This window comes from Protopterus annectens, chromosome 6.part0 (assembly GCF_019279795.1).
Source record: "Protopterus annectens isolate FY-2018-M chromosome 6.part0, PAN1.0, whole genome shotgun sequence".
Taxonomy (NCBI): domain Eukaryota; kingdom Metazoa; phylum Chordata; order Ceratodontiformes; family Protopteridae; genus Protopterus; species Protopterus annectens.
The window spans coordinates 1,096,900,105-1,096,921,576 of NC_056737.1; the positions used below are offsets into that span (position 1 = coordinate 1,096,900,105).

The 21,472-nt window shown below is 41.5% G+C and overlaps 1 protein-coding gene across 2 annotated transcripts in view; it reads left to right on the forward strand.

Moving 5' to 3' along the window:
- Positions 1 to 21,472, forward strand: part of CCDC88C (coiled-coil domain containing 88C) — a 1,480,266-nt gene that overhangs the window by 1,357,210 nt on the left and 101,584 nt on the right. For both annotated transcript variants that reach the window (XM_044074710.1, XM_044074709.1), the window contains exon 25: positions 12,086 to 12,384. In XM_044074710.1, coding sequence (XP_043930645.1) covers positions 12,086 to 12,384 — 299 coding nt within the window. The remainder of the gene's footprint in view (positions 1 to 12,085; positions 12,385 to 21,472) is intronic.

A 21,472-nucleotide genomic window follows, 5' to 3' on the forward strand; every position in this document is an offset into this window, starting at 1 on the left:
TCTTTTTCCTGAAGTGCTTAAAACGGTCAGGTAAGTTTTTTTCTGTTATTTTTTTTCCGTTTTTCGAACTTTTAAAAGTTCGATCATGTGGCTTCCACCTTATGACGTTCAAACTTTTTGACAACGTAATATACACCCACGTTTTAACACTCTATTGCCTGAAGTTTATTTTATCTTCCTCTGTTGACCCCTGAATTGAGTAACTTTTTGTTGAAAAGCACCTTCTCACCTTTTTATAAATTTTCAGTATATTCTCTTGTACTGCTTTCATAATTTATTGTTGCATCTTACCAACACCATTCTTTCCTTGAATAAAAAGACATTATAGCTTTATCTGTCTTGGTCTTGTTGATCAACAGAGAAAAAATTTCTTCATTTTTCCCTGAAATTACAGGTCTGTGTTCATAAGTAAATTATGTTCATGTCCTTCTGCTATGTAGGCACACAGCTTACTTCCCTGATTTATGAGCCATATGTCTATGTTTCTGGTATATTTGTTTCAGATTTCTTTTTAAATGGCAGATGTCAGTGAGACCATGTTGTAATATTTTTGTAATTCCATAATATTTACAGAGCTCTTTTCTATGTGCCCAAAACATTTTCCTTTCCATATTACCATTTAAAGTTTTTATGCCCTAACCTGTCTGTGAATAAACTTGGATTCCTTATTTTTGTTCATATCAATTTATGATGAGAATACCCATGCTATTTTTTGCCACTGTCATCTTCAGATAAAGAATCCAGAATAGAACGTAGTCGGTTTCATTCTTAATCTCGCCTTTTGGGTAGTACACTCTGCGTTTCTACTTCAAAATGACTAGCTTTACATGCATTTCATAATCCTACAACCTGTTCAAATTCCCTTGCATCTTTCTTAAATGCATATTAACATCCTGTAACTGTATAATGTTTATTAACCATTATAAATATTTTTTATTTCCTTAAACAATTTTTATTTCTTTATGTTGGAATAGTTGCAGCATACATAGAAATGACCCTTTGTGAAATATTACCTGTTTTAAGTCCATAATTGCTATCTTTCCAGGTCTTAAACCAGTAACATCTGTGATTTATATTTCTGTATTTTTTATCAAATAGATTTACTGGTACATTCTTCCATCTCAAATGATCAAAACAAAGTCAGTCTCCCCCAAGAAAATGCAGGTACTTGACTCTGACTTTCCCCAGTGAACCATACGTCTAATAAAACAAATCAAATGTGTAAAGCTATCATCTTAAGAATGCCCATTTATAGGTTCAGAAGTAGGTACTAGGATGTCAGCCTTAGGGCCTATACAAGCCTAGCCAAAAAGGTACCGTGGCTTTTGCCACCCAAGAAAATTATTTTCCTATGCCCCTATCGAACACAACCACAGAGGTGATCCCCGGGGTGAAGTTCCTATTTCCCATCCAATCATCAAGGTTTTTCTTGAAGAGTGCTAATGAGGAGCTTTGTTTGATATCGATAGGTAGTTTGTTCCAGAGTATGGGAAGTCTCTGGAACAGGAATCTATCCCTCCAGCATATTCTGTTTATTGTGGTGACGAGGTTTAGGTCCCTAGAGCGTGTAGCACGGAGGGATTGGGATTTCTTTAAGTGGAGCATGTCCAACAGCTCTTGGTTTGACATAGCTTTGTATGTTAGGCAGAGATTGCCTCTGAGTAGGCAATATGCAACGGAGTAAAGCTGGAGTTTTTTGAGACGGTCTGCATAGGGCATCTGTTTGAGGCCGATAATCCTCTTTGTGAGGTATTTCTGCGGCTTTTCCAGTTGTTGTAGATGTCTTGTGAGGTACATATCAAAAGGGGCATTGTACTCTATAATGGGTCTAATGAGTGATGAGTAGAGGGGAACAATGACCTCTTTTTTCCTGGATGAGAAACCTTTTGTGATGAGGTGTGCCACATAGAAGGATTTCCTGACTACTGTGGCGATGTGATTATCAAAGGAGAGACTACTGTCCACCTGTGTCCCAAGGTCTCTTATCACACTGTCGGTGTTAAGTAGTCTGCCACCTATGTGGTAGCTCATGGGTACAGAGTTTTTACCAAAGGGGATGACCATGCACTTTTTGGCATTGAGCTTGAGGCCATAGCTTTGACGCCAGGCATCTGTCTCAGTGAGGTCCTTTTGTAGGATGTCCACATCATTAGGAGTTTCAATTATGGCTCCTAGTTTGCAGTCATCTGTGAACTTCGTTAGCCAAAGACCTTCTGTGTTAGCCTGTACTTCGGAAAAGTAGTTACCAAACAGGAGAGGACCCAGGACTGAACCCTATGGTACTCCACTTGTCACTGGTCTAAAGTCTGATTTGCAGTCTGCTACTTTCACAGTGTGGGTTCTGTGAGTGAGCCAGTTGGCAACCCATCTTGTGACATAGGGATTTATACCTAGTTTAGTAATTCCAGAGTGAGGGTTGGGGTCAAAAGCCTTGGCGAGATCTAGATAGGCTATGTGAACCACCTTACCCTCGTCTACGGCTTTGGCGACTGCTTCAAAGAAGTCAATCAGGTTTAGGAGACTTGATCTGCCTTTTACAAACCCGAACTGGGTGGGGTCCAGAGTTTGGAGATTACCAATGTCTTTGTTTATAAATTCCATGATGATACATTCCATGGCCTTGCAGACCAGGCTTGTTAGGCTAATAGGGTAGTAGTTCCCGAGGTCTGTGGTGGCTCCCCCTTTGTGGAGTGGGATAACTGTCGCTGTGCGCCATTCAGTGGGCACAAAGCCTGAGGTGAGGCTATGATGGAACATGGTACTTAGGTGGGGTCCCAGTTCATTCTGTAGTTCATGTAGAACGCAGCCTGGGATGTTGTCAGGTCCCATGGATGCTGTGTTCTTGGCTTTGGAGTGTGTGTTTTTTCATCTGTGCAGCCGTGATTACAGGAACTTTGCATTCTTCCGGTATAGAAATGGGCCCTTTAGGGGGTGGGTGGGGGGGTAAAGTTAGCATTGAACCTATCTGCCAGGATGTTGGCAATATCAGTGGGTTCTATATATTTAGTGCCATTGTGCTGTAACTCAATGTAGATACGAGTGTTGCCATTGAGATTCTTGACATAGCTATAGAATGCTTTGTGGTTGTCTTCAGAATCCGTGGTGATTTTGTTTTCATAACTAGCTTTGGAGGATTTTATGAGGTATCTCAACTCTTACTGAGGCTGACCAGGGAGTTCTTCCAGTCATGGTATTTTACTCTTTTTTGCAAAAGCTTCTTTCTTCTCTTGTAGAGATTGTTTATGGCAGTGGACCACCAGATTGGCTTCCTTTTTTGGAAGATAGCATCTTGGTTCTGTTAGGGATAAGCATGATCCATGCACTCATGTAAGTGCTTATAAAGTGCATTTATGTAGGATTCAGCAGTTGTACCTCTATTGTCTGTCTGCATGGGTGTCATGAAGTTTGTCACTTCTGTCTTAAGAAGCGTGAAGTTGGCTTTGGAGAAATCTTTTAAGGTGGTTTCCCTAATGGGGGGGTGGGGCGGGATGTTGATGTCTAGGCTGATTAGCTTGTGGTTGGATCTGACCAACGAGGAATTAACATCTGGTGTGGAACACCGGTCATCCATGTTGGTAATGACCAGGTCTAGGATATTGCTGCCCCTGGTGTGGGTGTGGATAAGTTGATCCAAGGCACTGGAATTTATGAATTCCAGAAAACGTTGATTAAAAGAGTTGGTATATGAGTGTTTTTCCCAGTTAATGGTGGGGTAGTTATTAGGGTGTTTGGTTGTACCCTAGTATTTTCCAGTATATCAAGAAATGAGGCGTGGGAATCCTGGGGCATGGTGGAGGATCTGTAGCAAGTTACAATTTGGATTGCGGTCTTGCCCAGAGTTAGTTGCACTTGGATAATCTCGGATGCATTATGCTGAGCAACTAACCTGGAGGTGTGGATATCCTTAATGAATATGGACACGCCTCCATCTTTAGTGTTTCAGTCCAGGTTAGGTGGCCGAAAGGTGTGGTATGAATTATAGCCTGGTAATGCAGGGGTGCTCTCTGGAGCCTTGAATCAGGTCTCTGTCACTGCATAGATGTCGATGTTCTGCATTTTAAGGAGTGCCTTGTGTGAATGCATTTTGAGGTTTAGACTTCTAGCATTGAGTAGCATTACCCTCAGATTTTGCTTGCTTGTACCTGTTATGGTGGTGAATTTGTCATTTGAACCTTGCTTAAAAAAGGCACTATAGGAGTGGCAAGAGCCTTAGTCAGTATCCGGAATCCTATTTTGAGTACAGAACCATTAATTTTGTATTCAGCATTCATAATTTGCTTCCCAAAATGTTAAGGTATTTCATTTGTTTTAAATGAGACCGTTTCTCTGTCTCAATGCATCTGATTCCTAGAGTGTGTTACTAGACACTCTTACATGCAGTGTGTGTGTGTGTGTGTGTGTGTGTATATATATATATTGTCTCCCAATGGCATCTTTGCACCTGGTGTGCAGGTACACAGTTTTACTTCTAAAAAGGAGGTACCAGATAATAAAGGATCCAACAAATAATCCAATTGAACTTTGCTGATCATATGATCTGTGTTTGTGAGTTATTTCCTTTTTCTGATTCTGCATTCTGTCAAGAAATTAGGTTTAAAAGGGGCTGCATGACACATCCCATTATTGGTTTTCTTTGTTAAGAAGTTTCTGTTTCTGCGCTCCGCTCTTCAGATTCTTATCAACTTCTAGTGCGTAAGTGAGGATTTTTCTTGGTCTCCCATCAACACAGTGAAACATCCACATCTGAGTCCCATCATCAAGTTGATTTCTAAGAAATGCATTGCTATGCACACCTATTGTTGAAAAGTGTTGACCCGTCACATCATCGAGTCAACTTACGCGAACACTAAACTCCAACTTCTGAAAACCCCAAACACTGAAATTCTGAACCGCACTTGTTTTTAGGTGTGGAGCTGTTGGAAATGTCACCATTCTGTTTTATTTCGGCAGTACGGATTAGGCAGAAATGTGTTGATTGTATGCACATTATGCTATGTGCAGTCAACATTTTGAAGGTAAACTGTTGAAAAGATTTCTTTCCCTGGATGGTGACATTTCACACTCACTTGCTCTGATTTCACTTTTTGCACCCCTTCATTTCAGTTGTGAATATTTTTTTATAGGGACTTGTTTTTTTGCTTGATAAAAGATTGTGACTACAAAGGTCTTTTTTTCCAGAAAATGATAGAAGATTATTACTCATCTGCCGGCATTCAAAAATAATTTGAAAAATTTCACTTAATTACAGTAAGAAGGGAAGCTCTTCGGGTTGACTGCTGGAATAGATGACCTTCTTTTTTTCAGTTCATTTACCTGGCACGTTTCTATCATGTGTCATTGATAACTGTTGCCATATGATATTAGATCCACATTTTTTTTGTTACAGAAGACCTCACCTAGAAATTAGCAGCATTGCTGAATTCATTCACAAGAAGAAGAATCAGTATTTCCTTTGATTAGAAGCAGAGAATCGAACAAACAGAACAAAAGAGGGTGGTCTTCCTGTTATACTGCTGGAAGCTGTGAAATCTGAGAGGGGCATTTAAGTTAAAAAATGGAGGTATTTGTTATTAGTAAGTAATCCTTGGCACTTTTTAACTTCACTTTATTAAAATAACAAAAGGACTAGTGCTTTGGCTCTGCAGCTTTCAAGGTTCATAATTACAAACAACATCTCATTTTATATGCGGCAATTAAGACCCATCAAAACTCAATTACAAATTACAGCAGATACAACCAATTATAACAGATATTTCATAATAAATTCATTATTCATCCTGTTTGGTTACAAAGTATCAAATACAAATAAAAACATGTCTCCAACAACAAATCAGAACATGTAGAAATAATTCTGAATCCCTGCATATATACATACATACATACATACATACATACATACGTACATAAAAACTTTCAATGAGGTTGGATCCTGCCCATGATTTTCTTTGAAATGCAATGCTTCTGGACTTGTGGACACCCCTTAGGTATGTCCCTAATATGTTCTAAGATTCTCTTTCTTACCTAATGCATAATTTGTCTAATGTAAATTTTTTACATGGACATGTAGTAAAAACTACTGTTTCCTGGTAATAATTTTTAGTGTCACTGTTATGAAAATAATGATCATTGATCTCAAATTCACACGAAATGGAAAAATAGGGGAGTAATGAACAATCCTTGCATTTAATAACCAAGTTATCCCGTATTTCTACAGAATGAACCACTATACCAGGGGCATTTCAGTAGGAAAACTTTAATTTCAATGTATGTGAAACTTCTAGTATAACTTTATACCAATTCTTTCTTAATATACAAGATACACCCTCTATACAAGGTGCATACCGAGTTACAAAATAAACTTCTTGGTTATCCTGAGTAATATTCAACTTGAAATTTTTCTTCCTTTTAAGTTGCTCTTCCCTCGCTTTCTGAAAAAAGGAAGATATTTGACCATCTGAATAGCCCCCAAATTTTAATCTCTTAATAATTCCGCAAGATACTCATTCAGACTCCCTTTCATCTGTGCAAAGAATTTTTGCTCTATAAAACTCACCATAACGAAGTGAATTAATAAGATATGGGGAGGGTGGGCACTTGAAGCAAAACAAAAAATATTTGCTGATGTTGGCTTATGATATGAAGCGGAAAAAGTATGATCATCCTTAATATACAAACATACATTCTAAATAATATATCAGTTGTTGAAATTTAAAAGTAGAAGATAACCACACTAATTATTTTTCAAATGCTGAAAACAATTTTCAGATTTCTACTTCTGCCCCTTTGACAGTAAAAAATCCTCAGTATAGTGTTTTTAAAATACAACATTGTCCACCAAATAAACATTTCTATAAATCAAAAAACTTTCCACTTCACCCACAAAAATATTAGCATAAGTGGGTGCAAACCTTGTGCCCATAGCTGTTCCAGGTACCTGTTGATAGTTCTCTCCATCAAAAAAGAAACAATTATTTTGTAAGGAAAAATCAACTAAGTACAAGATATTATCCATTGCTTCTGTCCCCTGTAAAACATCCCTTACAGCAGAGGTACTCAAATCATGTTCAGTGGAAGAGTACAGACTATTAACATTCATGGTTGGTGCGCTCTGCAGAGCAAAGTCTCTGCTCACCTGAAAAGAAGTTTTAACAAATAACTAGCAAGATTGTGGTGCCTTTTCTCTTCTGCTTGAAGAAGGAAATACTCTGGTGGAAAGACACCATCCTATAGAATCCAGGGGCAAGTATTTCTCTCCCAGAAATGGACAAGATCATAACTACAGACAGTTCGGACATAGCCTGAGGACACTTAGGACCAATGAACTGCCGGGTATCTGGACCACAGAGCAAAGAAAACTACACATAAATCAGAAAGAGATGCTAGCAGTCTTTTTAGCTTTGAAAGCCTTTCAAAGCAACCTGGACCCAGAAGCACTGCAGATCTGGGCAGACAACGCTACAGTTATGTGGTACTTAAACAAGCAAGGGGGAATCCTGTTCTTACCCCCTGCGCAGTCTTGCAATAAAGATTTGGCTCTTAACACAAGAATTGCGACAGGCTCATAGCATCCTACATCCTGGTCCAGAACAACACCATAGCAGAATCTCTGAGCAGGGAAAATCTGAACCCCCCAGTAAATGGATACTGAAAAGAAAGATTTTCCTGGACCTCACCCATGAGTGTGGACACCCATTTATAAAATTTTCCTCTCTCATCTGTAACAGAACCCAACAGACAGAGACTTGGAGGGCTGACGCTTTCTCCTCCAAATGGACAGACCTCTTTTTGTATACCTATCCATTGTTACCCTCAATCCCAGGTTTCTGATAAAAGTGGGGTCAGACAGGCTGAGCATAACTCATTGCTTCTTTGTTTCTCTTGGCTTTCAGTGAAGGGAGACTTTGAAATTGCATTCTTCCACCGCTGGTAGATCTGCTTACGCAGCTAAGTGGGTCTGTCGTTCATTACACGTGAACACTCACAATTTAACATCACGGAGGATTGGCTGTTAACCTCCAAAACTGCAAACTACTTTACTGAAGTGTTTGTTCTGAGAGAGGCCAGAAAATAATCCACATGGAAAAGGTTTTCTTATTGGTATCAGGAGAAAAAAACAACAGTCCTTCTCATGCAGGCATAAATCTATTGTTGGAATACCTCACTGGATTATTTCACTAGGGACTTTCTTAGTCCAGTATTAACCATCTCTGCCCGTCTTCTCTGTTCTTCAGCTATCTTTTCCTGTACACATCTGAAACAATTACTAAAAGGGGTCATACACCTAAGGCCACCCAGAAGAAACCCAGTCCCTGCCCGGGATTTAAAGTGTACTAGGAAAACTTAGATTACCACCTTTTGATCCAGCAGCTTCAGCTCCTTTGCAGATGCTGACTTGGAAGAGCACCCTACTGATAGCTGTCATCTTAGCCAGGTGGGTGTCCGAGCACTGATGTGTAAAGAATCTTTCATTGTCTTCCGTAGGGACAGGGTGACCCTTAAAACCAACTCCTTCTTTGTGCCCAAGGTAGTCTCAGAACATTCCTTGAAACAAGCTGTTCTCCTGCCAGTGTTCTTTCCAAATCCACAGAGTAAAGTGCAACAAATCCTGCATTCTCTGGACGTGCAGTGACAGATCAGGTATTACCTTAACAGAACAAAGTTTCCAAATGGAGCAGACCGACTACTGGTGGCCTTTGCAGAAGGGAAAGAAGGTGACCAGTCTCTAAATGGGGATAGCCAACTGCATTACTTTCCATTATGAGCATCATGGTTAAGCCTTTACAAACCTATGTCTGAGCTCACTTCACCGACACAGAGCAGTCAGCACTGCCCTCCTTAAAGGTGTCCGTACCCACAGTATCCTAGAAGCTGCCACGTGGACGTCTATCTACGTCTTTACTAAACATTGATTTGGGCACTACTTCTAGAGCTATGGCAGGTTTTGTTACAGCTATCCTAAAGAACCTGCTGTCTCAGGGGTCAACAGACAGCCTGACCCCCAACTTGTACCTTTGGACATCTCCGAAGAATCAGTACTGCTACACTGACTATGAAGAAAATAGTACAGTTGTGTCACACTTGCTGTAATTCTTAATGTTCGAGCAAATTCTCATCCTCGTACCCATGTTTCTGCTGGTCTCTCATTTGTATCTGCAGAGTTTTTTCTTGTAGGTAGCTCTTATCCATCATCATCCTCTCCTTCTACTCTAGTTCCATAGTTGGAATCTTCCCTTTTTTCTCTTTCTAAACTCTGACATCCCAAAGGATTGTGTTGTCCTCAGCTGTCAGACTGCTGTACTCAACCTAAAAGGACCTGAAGATGGTATGAATAGATGCTGTTCTTATACCCCAATGTCCAGACGTCAGTCCTCAGATGTCTATTGGCTAGGGATGATGTAATGACTCTGGAAATCAGGCCAGTCATAGGCTTCTGTTTGACAGGAAGACCCAAGAACCAGTACTGCAGCACTGATCTATTTGAACATCTACAAGTATGGAAGTGGGGCAAAATTGTATTATCTTTGCAAATGGAACTGTCTGCTTCAATGAATTGTTTTACAGTTTACTGAATTTTGGCCTTTAGTCTTTTTTTTAATAAAATGTTCATCTTTATCTGCATGCCTTCCTTGGGAGCTTTCCTTGGCTTTGTTTTTTACAGATTCTTCATGGAAGCCTATATGTAAGGTGATTTTTTCTATCTCAGGGTTGAAAACTGTTATAATATTTGGTTTGTTTAATGTTTTATTTTGGGCCTCTGGTAAACCCAGGAGCTGCAAGTGGATGTTTCAAGGAGTGACTTGGAATCCATGTCTGATTGAGTGACTTGTTCATCCACACAATAGGCAAACATAGGCTGAGGGACTCAAACCTAAGACTGTAGGATGAGATGAAAAACTTATAGCCTTAACCCTTTATACTAAACTATTAAGCAGATGTCTTTACAACCACTAGACCACTTTCTGTAGAGGCTGCCATTTTCTCAGTAGTGGAGGACACCAGAAGGAAGAGATGAGAGCTGGACCGACAGAGTTTTTTTCATGCTCCTACAATTAATCCTCTCTTGGGCATCAAGCATGGTACAGTGTCCACTCATGTGGATCCAGTGCTTGGGCAGGAAGCATGGTACAGTGTCCACTTATGTGGATCCAGTGCTTGGGCAGGAAGCATGGTACAGTGTCCACTCGTGGATCCAGCGCTTGGGCAGGAAGCATGGTACAGTGTCCACTCATGTGGATCCAGCGCTTGGGCAGGAAGCATGGTACAGTGTCCACTCATGTGGATCCAGCACTTGGGCAGGAAGCATGGTACAGTGTCCACTCGTGGATCCAGCGCTTGGGCAGGAAGCATGATACAGTGTCCACTCGTGGATCCAGCGCTTGGGCAGGAAGCATGGTACAGTGTCCACTTATGTGGATCCAGCGCTTGGGCACGAAGCATGGTACAGTGTCCACTCATGTGGATCCAGTGCTTGGGCAGGAAGCATAGTACAGTGTACACTCATGTGGATCCAGTGCTTGGGCAGGAAGCATGGTACAGTGTCCACTCATGGATCCAGTGCTTGGGCAGGAAGCATGGTACAGTGTTCACTCATGTGGATCCAGCGCTTGGGCAGGAGGCATGGTACAGTGTCCACTCATGTGGATCCAGTGCTGCTTTCATGCTTCTGCTCACCCACAATACTCTGCAGTGCCAGAGACTCGCTTTATGGCTTGTACTTGAGTCCTTCTGCACACAGAATACACTGCCTGTCTTTTCCTTAAAAGGATACTCCAGTGGTGGGTCTCAAACAACTCCCCCCCCCCCCCCGAGATTGATGAGTCAACTGTGACATCCAATTCTCTCTCTCACCTACCAGCTCCTCCAGTATCAGGACTGCTACTCATAGGGTCATAGGTAAGTACTCTTGGCTGGGGTGTTGTGAGGGTTTATTCTTTTGCACCACAGACCTTGCCTTTGTATTACAAATGTTTACTGAAACGTCCTTTGAAGCTAGTCATTTTTAGTTCCTGTGAGGCGTTTGCCTGTAAGATAGTACTTCTCTTGGCAATTCCCCAGTTAAGTGAGCTTTAGAACTGCAGAGCTTGAAGTTTTTTTCCCTCTTGCATAATATTTCTTAAGAATAAGATGGCATTGTTTTCCAGTCCCACTTTTTTTTTTGCACTCATTGCCCCCATTGTCTTATCAATCATCGATGTCCCTTCCTTGGTCAATAGGCCTGTTCATTCTCCATCACCAGGGCAAAGATCGATGGGGAAAGGAGGTCATCGGGAATAGTTTGAGGACTTTAAGAATGTTCTTATTTTCTTCTCAGCCCTTGGTTGTATGCATCTGGTGAGGTGTTGGGAAGGGGCATGCAGTAGTCTGTCCTTGGAGCAACTCCCCTCACTTCTGCAAAGGATTGTTCCTTCAAGGCAGTGCTCTCCTTCCTCATGTGGCTTGAGGGTTGTCGACCTAGTCTCCTCCAGAGAAGTAGCGTCCACCCAATGTAGCGTCCACCCAATGTGCCCATAAATGCATGCAGTCCCCTTCCCCACCTCCAGAAGAGTTGAGTGGGCTCTTTCATTGTTGAGGTAGCTAACTGAACTGTGATTGCTTTGGTTGCAGTTTGGGACTCCATTCCCTTGCACCATGGATCCAGGCTCTTTCAGTTGCACTTTTTTTTTCTTTGCCTTTCTGCCTGTCCATCTTCAGCCTCCCTCCTTGGTCAATCAACCATTCATTCCCCATGATCAGGTCAAGGGTTGACTAGGTGGGACCATCATTCAGACAGCATCAGGGGTGGTTTGAGGATTTTTACTTATTTTGTCCTCATCCAGCCAGCTGTTATTCTGAAACGTCTGTAGACAGACAGGTGTCTCCTTCCAGTTGCATGTGGCAGTGCCTTGATTACAAGAATACCGTGTATGATGTCACATCCCCACAGTGATGAATGATGGATTCGGTACTGGTGTTTAAAATGATTGAAAATGAAACAGTGCTATTAGTTTACATCCAATTGTATTCTTATGAAAGAATTGGCTTGTGAGATAGTTTGTCTGTTATTTGCCATTTTGAACTGAAGTAAATGTTTTTACTTTTCAAACAGGAAAAATCACTGGGTTGGGGCAAAAGCATTGGTTAAGCTCATCAAACCAAAGAAGGACAGTAACAAAGAGCGATCAAAGTCATCTTCAGATACTCAGCCGTTACAGCCTGAGACAACAGATGTAGCAGCAGCATCGTCAGCAGCACCCACTACATCGTCATCATCGGCAGTGGCGACCACATCAGCAGCACAGTTGGCACTGCCATCTCATCCTCCAAAGCCACAGCATGAGGGTGCTGATAATGGCTCAGCAGCACAGAATGCAATAGAGGACAATCACATTGCGTCTGTCAGCAAAGGTAAGATGAGAGGGAGGTTTGCCCATGTATCACAGGGTCCAAAACCATTATTTATTGATGGGGAAAGCTGACTCTGGCAGTGGCATTTTAAATCGGTTTCAGGAATGGGTAGTAGATGGCATCATCAAGACTTGAGGCCAGTCCCCACAATTTTTTTTAATAAGTCCATTTTGAATAGTGAGTGCCTCATATCTTCCACATGATATGATTTTTATTTGTGCAGATTTGTTTTCACACAGTTAATGTTTTCTGGATATAACTCTATGGCTGAAGGGAGGGATGATCAGTCTCTTCAGCCTTCCTAACTTACTCATTATATGCCCTTCTTTTTCTTATTTACAGGTTCCCTGTTTGGTTGTATTTTATCACACAAGCAGAAAAGCAGTGCACACTGCCTTATAATCTGCCTTGTTCTGATCTTTAATCTTCTGTTTGACAATGTATAATGTTTTTTTTTCCACAGTTGTCTCTGTCAGATAAACTCTGTGAGGTATGGTAAAACACCTAGTGTGTATCTGCTCTTCTGTATAAAAAAAAAAAAAAAAAAAAAAAAAAGGTTTGACCCGAGTTACCCTTTATATCTTACTGCCGAGATGTAACTTGGAATTTTCCCATGGATTTTCAGAATTTCATGTGTCATACTTTTTCCAGCCAGTTACTTTGGTCCCTTAACTCCTTTGCATTGGACCCAGGCACGTTTTTTTGACAGGTCACAGCTTTCTTGGACTAGATGGGTAATGATATTTGGGGTGTCATAGAATGCATCTTAACACCTCTCATGCCAGAGAAGCAGTGACATCAGTTTGGCATGCAAAGGCCTTCTTTGTGTGCTGACAAATGTTTACAGATCATCTCCCAACTTTATCTCTTCATGGACTAGGTCCTTAGGCCATTGAGCTCCATTAGTCCCAGCATCCCCACTATAATCTCACACTGAGTTTCTGATGTGTGCAGATGAAAACAGCACACTTTGTCCTTTGAGCTGTGAAACTGGAGTGGAATAGTTTGAAAATCCAGCAAAATGTTTGGGATGCTTTTAAGGAGATTTTTGGATCTGTACAATCTAGAAGGGATATATCTGCATATAATGAATATTTAAGCAGTTTTTTTATCCGTTTTTGAGTTGTATTGTAATAACCTGGAAAAAACAATGCTTGAAACAAAGTCTTGGCACATCTATTTTAAATCCTGTGTCCACTATCTGTAAAACAGCTGTTGTATACATTCTTAGAAGTTGTTTGAAAGGCTTTGTTTCTTTCTTCTTCTAAACTGCCTGTCATAAGACTTTAGACACCCTTAACAAAGTTACATTTTTTTTTCAGATTCTGATGCCCTCCCTTGGGGCTTTAAATCTCTGAACAAATAATAATGTTTTTCCATAGGCCACAGTTGCAGTAGTCCTGACTGCTTGTACTTAGGATACAGAAGCCTGATGTCTGGTCCAATTTTCAGAGTAGCAGCCATCCAGCTGAGGGCCGGATAGATACCTGCCCATGAAGGACATTAGCATGCACCCTGGATAAATATCACTTTCTTGTCACAGTTCATATCGCTTGAAGATATTGCAACGATTTGTAGTTTGGCATCATTGACCTGCTCCAGAGCTGAGTACTGATAAGTACCTCATTGAGGAAAACTATTTTTAGGAGATGGAACGATGGTTAGGAGAAGGAGTATTTTGTTCAAATTTTACAAGAAAAAACTTGAGACCTTCCATTGGTGTCTGATACCTTGTCCCCTGCCTTAGATGACACCTCTTCCCATGTAGAAATGCAAGAAGAAGTAACCAAAAGGTGTAGGAGATTAGCGACACTGGAGATGTGACCTTGATACATGATACCCCTGCTTAGTTCTAAAGGATGGGTAAAGTTGAGGTGCTTTTGCAACACTGGTCCTAACCCTTGTGTTATCCAAGGCCTCTGGTGAAGCCTTTTTGGAAGTCACTATGCCTGTGGACTCGGACATAGCCCATTGAGCCAAAGGCTTTTGCATAGAGGTTGGACCAGACACCATCCTGTGAGTGTTTCAGTTTTGCCACCCAATTTATCATTTCTGAAGCAGAGGATATTTATCACACAATTAGCACACAATGTTTGCTAAACTGGATATCCCTGATGGAAAGGTTGAGTTCTGGGACTCCTGTGTGCAGACGTAGACCACTCCAAGTGGTTAACCCTGCTGAGAGTGCTCAAAGTGTAAACAAAGGCTGTCAAGTCATGAGCTTCCTACAATTGCGTGGGCTTCAGGTATCTGGTGGACTCTTACTTGTCCCCCTCCACCTTCTCAGGCTGTCACCCAGGATTGGATCTTCCTAGATTAATGGTTCTTTGTAGACTGCATATACACCATCAGTGTTTGGTTTTCTAAGAGAAAGCAGAAACCCGTTGTGATTCCTCAAACAGTGAGGGAGAACAAGTGGGTTATTCTTCCCCAGTGTCTTCTCCTGTAGGGTATGAAACAGACACTTGATGGATGACAGCACAGCCTCTACTTCTCTCACAAAGTTAATCTCATTTGGGGACACCTTTTGCAGAATGAAGGATCTCCTCAAATGGGAAACAAAAGAGGTTACCAGCTCCTAGAAACCTTACTTTGATGTTTTGGGAATGGATGCCTCTTTGTCAGTGGCAGTTTCTCCAGTCCTTGGAGCTTTAGTGGATGCCTTTTTGGCTGCGTCAAATGAATCTTTCAGCCAGCCCCTTCTACCCCAAAAAATACTGATAGGTTCCAAAAGGTCCAAGAGTTTCACAAGTTTTGTGTAAACATATGAACCCTGGGGATCATGTCTAGACAGGGGTCCAGGGAAGTAAATATTGTGGGAAGAAATAGCCAGGGAATTGTTGTGGCTAGGCTTGTATAGGCCCTAGGGCTGATAGCCTAGTACCAACCTATGAACCAACATTCTTTAGGGAATCCAGCAGTGGTTTCTCTGGATTGACAAAAAGGGATTGAAGTTGGCTCCTGTTTCCAACACTTTTCCTAATGACCAAGAGAGCAGAATGCTTAACTAGGAAGAGAGTGTACACAGCCATGTCTCTCAGCTTTCCGGTGCTGTGCAGAATACCCTTGATGGTATCTCTTCTGTTTGCCCTGCCCCTCATAATTCTTTGTTTCTCCTGGTAGATCACTGAGGATTACAGTTAGTCAGTAGTGCCAGTCCTTCTTTAGAGTTTGAGTTGTTATTATTCAAAAAAATGCATGTTGATGCAAAAAACTCTTTTCTTCTAGTGACGTTTAAAAACTGTCCCTGATTTTGGACCTTTGTCCTTACTTTGCCCTGAATTCTTGAGTTAAGAAGTTGAGGTATGTACACAACTGTCCCTCTGGGCTTCATAGCTATCAGCTGTTAAAGATTTAGGACTGCATTTCAGATTCCACTCCTTGACCAGAAGAAAAAAAAATGAGTAGTGTGTGATGAGGACCTGAAGGTGAAAGTTCTGGACCTCAGCCTGTCCATTCTCAGATAGCAAAACACAGTGTGGCTACATATGCAGCATCTAGAGTGACATTATATGGTCAGTGAATTGGAAATGTGCCTGGCTAAGGCTTAGACACCCTGCCAGAGGATCAAAGTGCAGCTCTTTGACACTCCTACAGGAAGAAATAAGGAAGGCCAATGCAGTCTTTGAAACAACATTTTCATTCCTCCATGTGAAGGTATGGCAGAAACTATCCTTGCAAGTCTGCGCCCTACTGTTTCTGGTAAGGTAAGGGTATGTAGAGGAAGGACAAAATATTCAAAACAAAAAGAAATGTCCAGAAGAGGAAGGCCTTAGGATCAGATAAATCAAGTGGACAGTCATGATCATCAAGAGCTTCATGTACTTGTCTGCTGCAAACCTGCATTTCTACCCTAAGGTAGCAAAGAAGATCACCCCAGTTGGTGAGCATGTGGGCAACTTCAGAAGAGGCAAGTGGGTACTGCAGGTAACCTCCCAGGGCGCAAGCTTAATTTCTTAAACAATCAAAGATGTTAGACATCCAGCCACCCATTCAAAACAACCAAGTACATCTGGTACTAACAAGGCTGGAGGAGTTTCTCTAGTTAGGCATAACAGAAATACTATCAAATCAACACCAAAAGACTCAATACTTTTCCTAGTGCCCAAAAAAAGAGGGGCCAAGGAAGCCCATTTGGAGCTTTCAAGGCTGAATGTGTGTACCTAAAGATCCCAAAATTCAAAATTCTGACTTTGCAGGCTCCCTTTCCACTGCTGTTTTTCCCAAGATTTGATGGGTTAGCCTAGATCTCAAGGATGTCTACATCCATATTCCAATACACAGGAACCACAGATGGTTGTCAAATATGAGGTGGGAGGGGGGGCTTCCATTATTAGTTTACTTTCCTTGCCCTTTAGAATGAGTACTGCACCCAGGATATTTACAATGTGTCTGGCACCAGCTGTTGCGTATAACAGAATCATGGTCATTTACTTTTACTTCTGTGTGGATAACTGTTTGAATCAGGCACAATCCCAGAAGGAGGAGGTGAAGAGAGGTCTCCATTTTACAATGGATTGTTTTCACAACCTCAGATTCTCATTCAGTATCTTTTAAGTCATATCTCACTCCTTCCAAAACAGTGATCTTCCTAGTGAAACCCTTTGGACTCTTATCTTTCAGAAGGCCTTTCTTCGTCAGGGCAAGTTGGAATCCTTAGCACAATACTGTCGTGCCTTGACCTAGAAGACTACCGTTGTGGTCCAGACATTCCTAAGGGCACTGCGATTCATGGACTCCACTATCTTAATGGTACCTTTTGAGGTTCCATATGAAGAAGTTCTGGTATCACCTTTTGGAGTGAACACTGCAGTCTCTGGAGGAGATGGTTCTTATGCTACCTGCTTCTCACAAGAGCTGGATTAATCCAATTTGGCCTGATAGAACTAAGGGTCCCCTTTAAACAGACCACCTTAGATGCCTCATGCCTGGCTTTGGAAGCCCAACTAAAGGATCTCAGGGTTCAGGGATTATGGGATGGTATTCAAAGGGAAAAATCAGTATAAAGGAGATGCTGGTCCTCACTTAGGTATTCAAGTCCATCTGGAAGAGCAGGTCTTGTAAGGATCAGCAGACAATACCACTGTAATGTGCTGTGTTAGCACACAAGACAGAACCAATTCTTGTCCCCCCTTTTTTCAGGCTGGCCTGGAAAATATAGCTTTGCAATCCAGGATAATCCTAAAGGCAGTCTGTGCCCATCTTAGTTGAACTCAGTGTAAGACTAATTGAGCAGATCATCTGCAGATCCCCATGTGTGGATCTTACACGCACGTCTTCATGCAGAAAGCTTACAGTTGCAGATTACTAGCTGTAGATATGTTTGATTGTCCAAGCAACAGTTGAGAAAGATCTGCTCTAAAGCACCATACAATGATGCTTGAGCAATATATGCCTTGTCCTTCAGTTGGACAGGTCTCTTTTTTATATATATTCCCTTGCATCCCCTTCTCTCCAGTGTGATCCAGAAGGTAAATGTGGAAGGGCTAAAGGTGTATTTTAATGGCACCTTTTTGGCTCAGGCAGCATTGATTGCACCTGCTTATTCAGGTGTCAGGGATGAAACCTTTAACACTGCCTATGAAATGTGACCTCCCAACGTGGGACAAGGGGAGGTGACTAACATTCCTATCTGAAGACTCCGCAGCTCACTGCTTGGATGGTTTTTAATCATTCTGCCCTTTTTAGGCACCAGTTTATTGAGGATGAGCTATCATTAATGAGGCTAGGAAACCTACTGCCAGGAGATCTAGTCCGACCACGTGGGAAAGATTTTCAGTCTGTTGCCAGAGGTGTTATCAGGACCCCCTCTCATCCTCATTGTCCAAAGTCCTGTGATGCTTACCTGACCTCATCAGTTCAAGTGACATGTGCCATAGTTAGGGTACACCTTTTGATCATCTCAGACTTCACAACTCCCTTGCTTCCCTGCAGCCTGTTAAATGTTTCATTAAAGGAGCCCCACACCTGAACCTCCTCCATGGGACCTGAAGTTAGTCCTGAAAATGCATATTTGGCCTGCTTTTGAAATTGCTTCTTCTGTACCCCTGAAAACTTTGAGGTGGAAAATTGGTATTTTGCTTTCTGTCACTTCACCTAGAAGGATAATGGATTATATACAGGCACTTACATGCAAAGTGCACCTTATAGTGCTCCTGCAAGAAAGGATTAGGCCTATACCCACCCCTTACTTTATGCCACAAGTGGTGATTGAACATCATCTTTTAGGCTGTAGAGATGTGTGTTTTCTTTGCTAATCCCCAAAACAAAGGCAAAAAGATTCTGCAGTCCTTCCCACAAACAACTGAGATACTGTTTAGACAAAACTAGAAATTCTGATTAGCTTTTTCTGTCCTTTTCGGCTAAAAAATAAAGATGTAGAAACAAATCCCTAAGCAATTACTGTCCAAGTTAATGACATTGTATCATTTTTTTCTGCTCTCATCAAAGGAAGAAGCTGAAAAGGCACATGAGGCCCAACAACATCAGGAGGATTGCAGCGACTATGGATTTTCTTGGGAGTATATGTGTGCAGTCAGTATTGGAGGCTGTCACCTGGTATTTTTTCTGTATGTTTTCAAGACAATGCAGGTTGAATCTTGCTTCTAGTGAGGACAGGTTGGGCTACTGCCATTCTACAAGGCTTGTTACAATCTACCTCATCCAGTCCTGTCAACTCACAGTCCTTATGATCCTGGGAATTATCATAGTAGTCTCTGTGTAACAGTGATCTGTATGTAGACTATTGTACAATTGTATAAGAACTTGCTATTGTAGTAGATCACATTTGCAGTACAACTTCCTTCTCACATCCCCTCTTGCTTTTTTGAGACCCCCAACGCTAGGGTACCTTTTTCCCATGCAGTTACTCCTCCTTGCCTTAATAAGACCGCAGGCCTGAGCAGGTCTGGATAAATTTTAAGAACCCAAGATCCAGAGGTGTCACTAGCTATTTTAGCACCCAGTACTATTCACCAATCTGCTCCCACCCAACTTTAAATTGAAGAACAAAAATACCAAAAAAAAAAAAATCCCATTTTTGTGGAGCAAAGCAGATCTGTTCTTACTCCATTTGCTCCTCAGACTCACAGAAAAAAAGCAGAACTCTGATCTTTTTGAACTGTAGCAAATCACTTACTACATTTGTAACAAGCAGCTGCTACAGTTTTTGCCACACATTGAGTGCTAAAGTGCTTTAGTGCAGACAGCAAATGCAATACTGGACAAAAATGGGAGTGTTGCCTTTAAGCCGAATTGGGATCTGCTGATCCTTCCCTCTAACACTTTACACTTGGCGACTGTTCCCTTTGTCCCACCATAGGTGTGCTACTGTCAGGATCTTTCATTCCCCTAACACTTTATAGTTGGGCATCTGTTCCCTCTGGCCCACCCTAGGTGTGCTACTGCCAGTATCTTTTTTACATTTCTGGCCCTTTCCTTTCCACGCAGGGCTATGTCCTGAAGATAACAGGATAGCTATTCTGCTGATATCTTGAGCAAGAAGGAACCAGATATGGCATGAACAGGTGCTGGGTTTATCAAGGGAGTAGGATAACATCCTTGAGGGCAGATAGCTATCTGGCCTAGAGGAGGAAGGGTGCAGAGCTGTAGAATTTGGGTTGGACACTGGGCTTTCTGCATCAGAAGTCCCAGGAATCAGAATTACTGCAACAGTGAGCTACTCGAACATGTGCTGTTTTGGTAAGTTTTTACATAACTTTGGGTCTGAAAGGTAATTACTGCCGCATCCTGTTTTTCCAAGCTCACATGGAATCATGTAGGTTTTAAGTGGGAAGTCTGCATTATCTAATCAACGTGCTACTGTTCAGACGTGCAGCTACTTACAGGAGTTTCAGCAATTGTCTTCCTCCCTCTATTGTGGCCCCATGATGATAAGTATATACGTTTTTTCCATACTTACATGATTGTTTTTCTCAAGCTTAGTCTAAGTGACAGTTATTAGATAATGTATAGAATTAGTGATTATTTTCTTATGTTTTCTATGAATGAGTGTCAGTGTAAAGAAGAAAGTAAGTTTTTTTTTGTAGTTTTCTACTAAGACAAACATTGGAGCATTGGGAGACACCATAATTCAGATTGTTTCTAATTCATAATTCAGACTGACAAGTCTTCTACTTTTCAGCTGTGAGTGAGATGATCTCTGTCTTGGTATATATCAGCATAGTGATTGTTCCACGTGCCAAGCTGCACATGAGGAAATTTTCACCATTCCCTGTGGAGTCTCTGGGATCAGCAGATAGATACTTTAAACTAGCACCTTCCTTTGATTTCTCACAGTTGGAATATGATTCTATGGTGAGGGGCAACAATAGAACACAGCCAATGAAAACCTTTCCTTCACAATAGCACACAGCCAATTAAAACCTTTCCTTCCTATTCACATTGGAGAGGTGAGGGAATTCACAGCCGCAGTCAGTGATGGTTCAGGGCACCTCATCCTTCATCCAGGCAGAGATGAAGATCAACTTAAAGGAGAAACTGATGGTCCTCTTGGTACATCTATCCTTCAGCAGATGTCTTTGTTCTTGGTAATCAACCAAGAATCATTTTTGGTCAAAGGTTAATGGAATAGGGATTTTATTTTTTGTTTTATTCATTTATTATCCAAATCTGTTTTCCAGTCAGAAGATTGTGGCTTACATTCAGAAGCCTTGTATAGTGCAACATAGTAAACCAGTAAGTACATTATGTGACCATGCCAAGGAGGGCTGTACTAGATATCCCATAGATGAATTTGTAAGTACTTATCCTACCTTCAAGACTGACTTTAAACGTGACTAAAATATTTCATTGGCTGACATGCAAAGACAGAATAATCTATCGGTCATAGCAGCAGGTCGCATTTATGTTATGATGAAGGCTGAAGTCTTTGGCTGAAGTATTTGTAAGATTACAACTCTTCAGAAGGTGAAGGAGATCAGTTAGGGAAAGGTGTTTCAGGGCATGGAACACTAACTGTAGGTCACAGTACAAAAGCCTGTATGAGATGGAATAAAGTGTTAGGGCTTGCACTGTCAGGATAGCTTTTGCATTGTCAGTGGTGCAGAAGGCTGCGGGTTCTATTCCC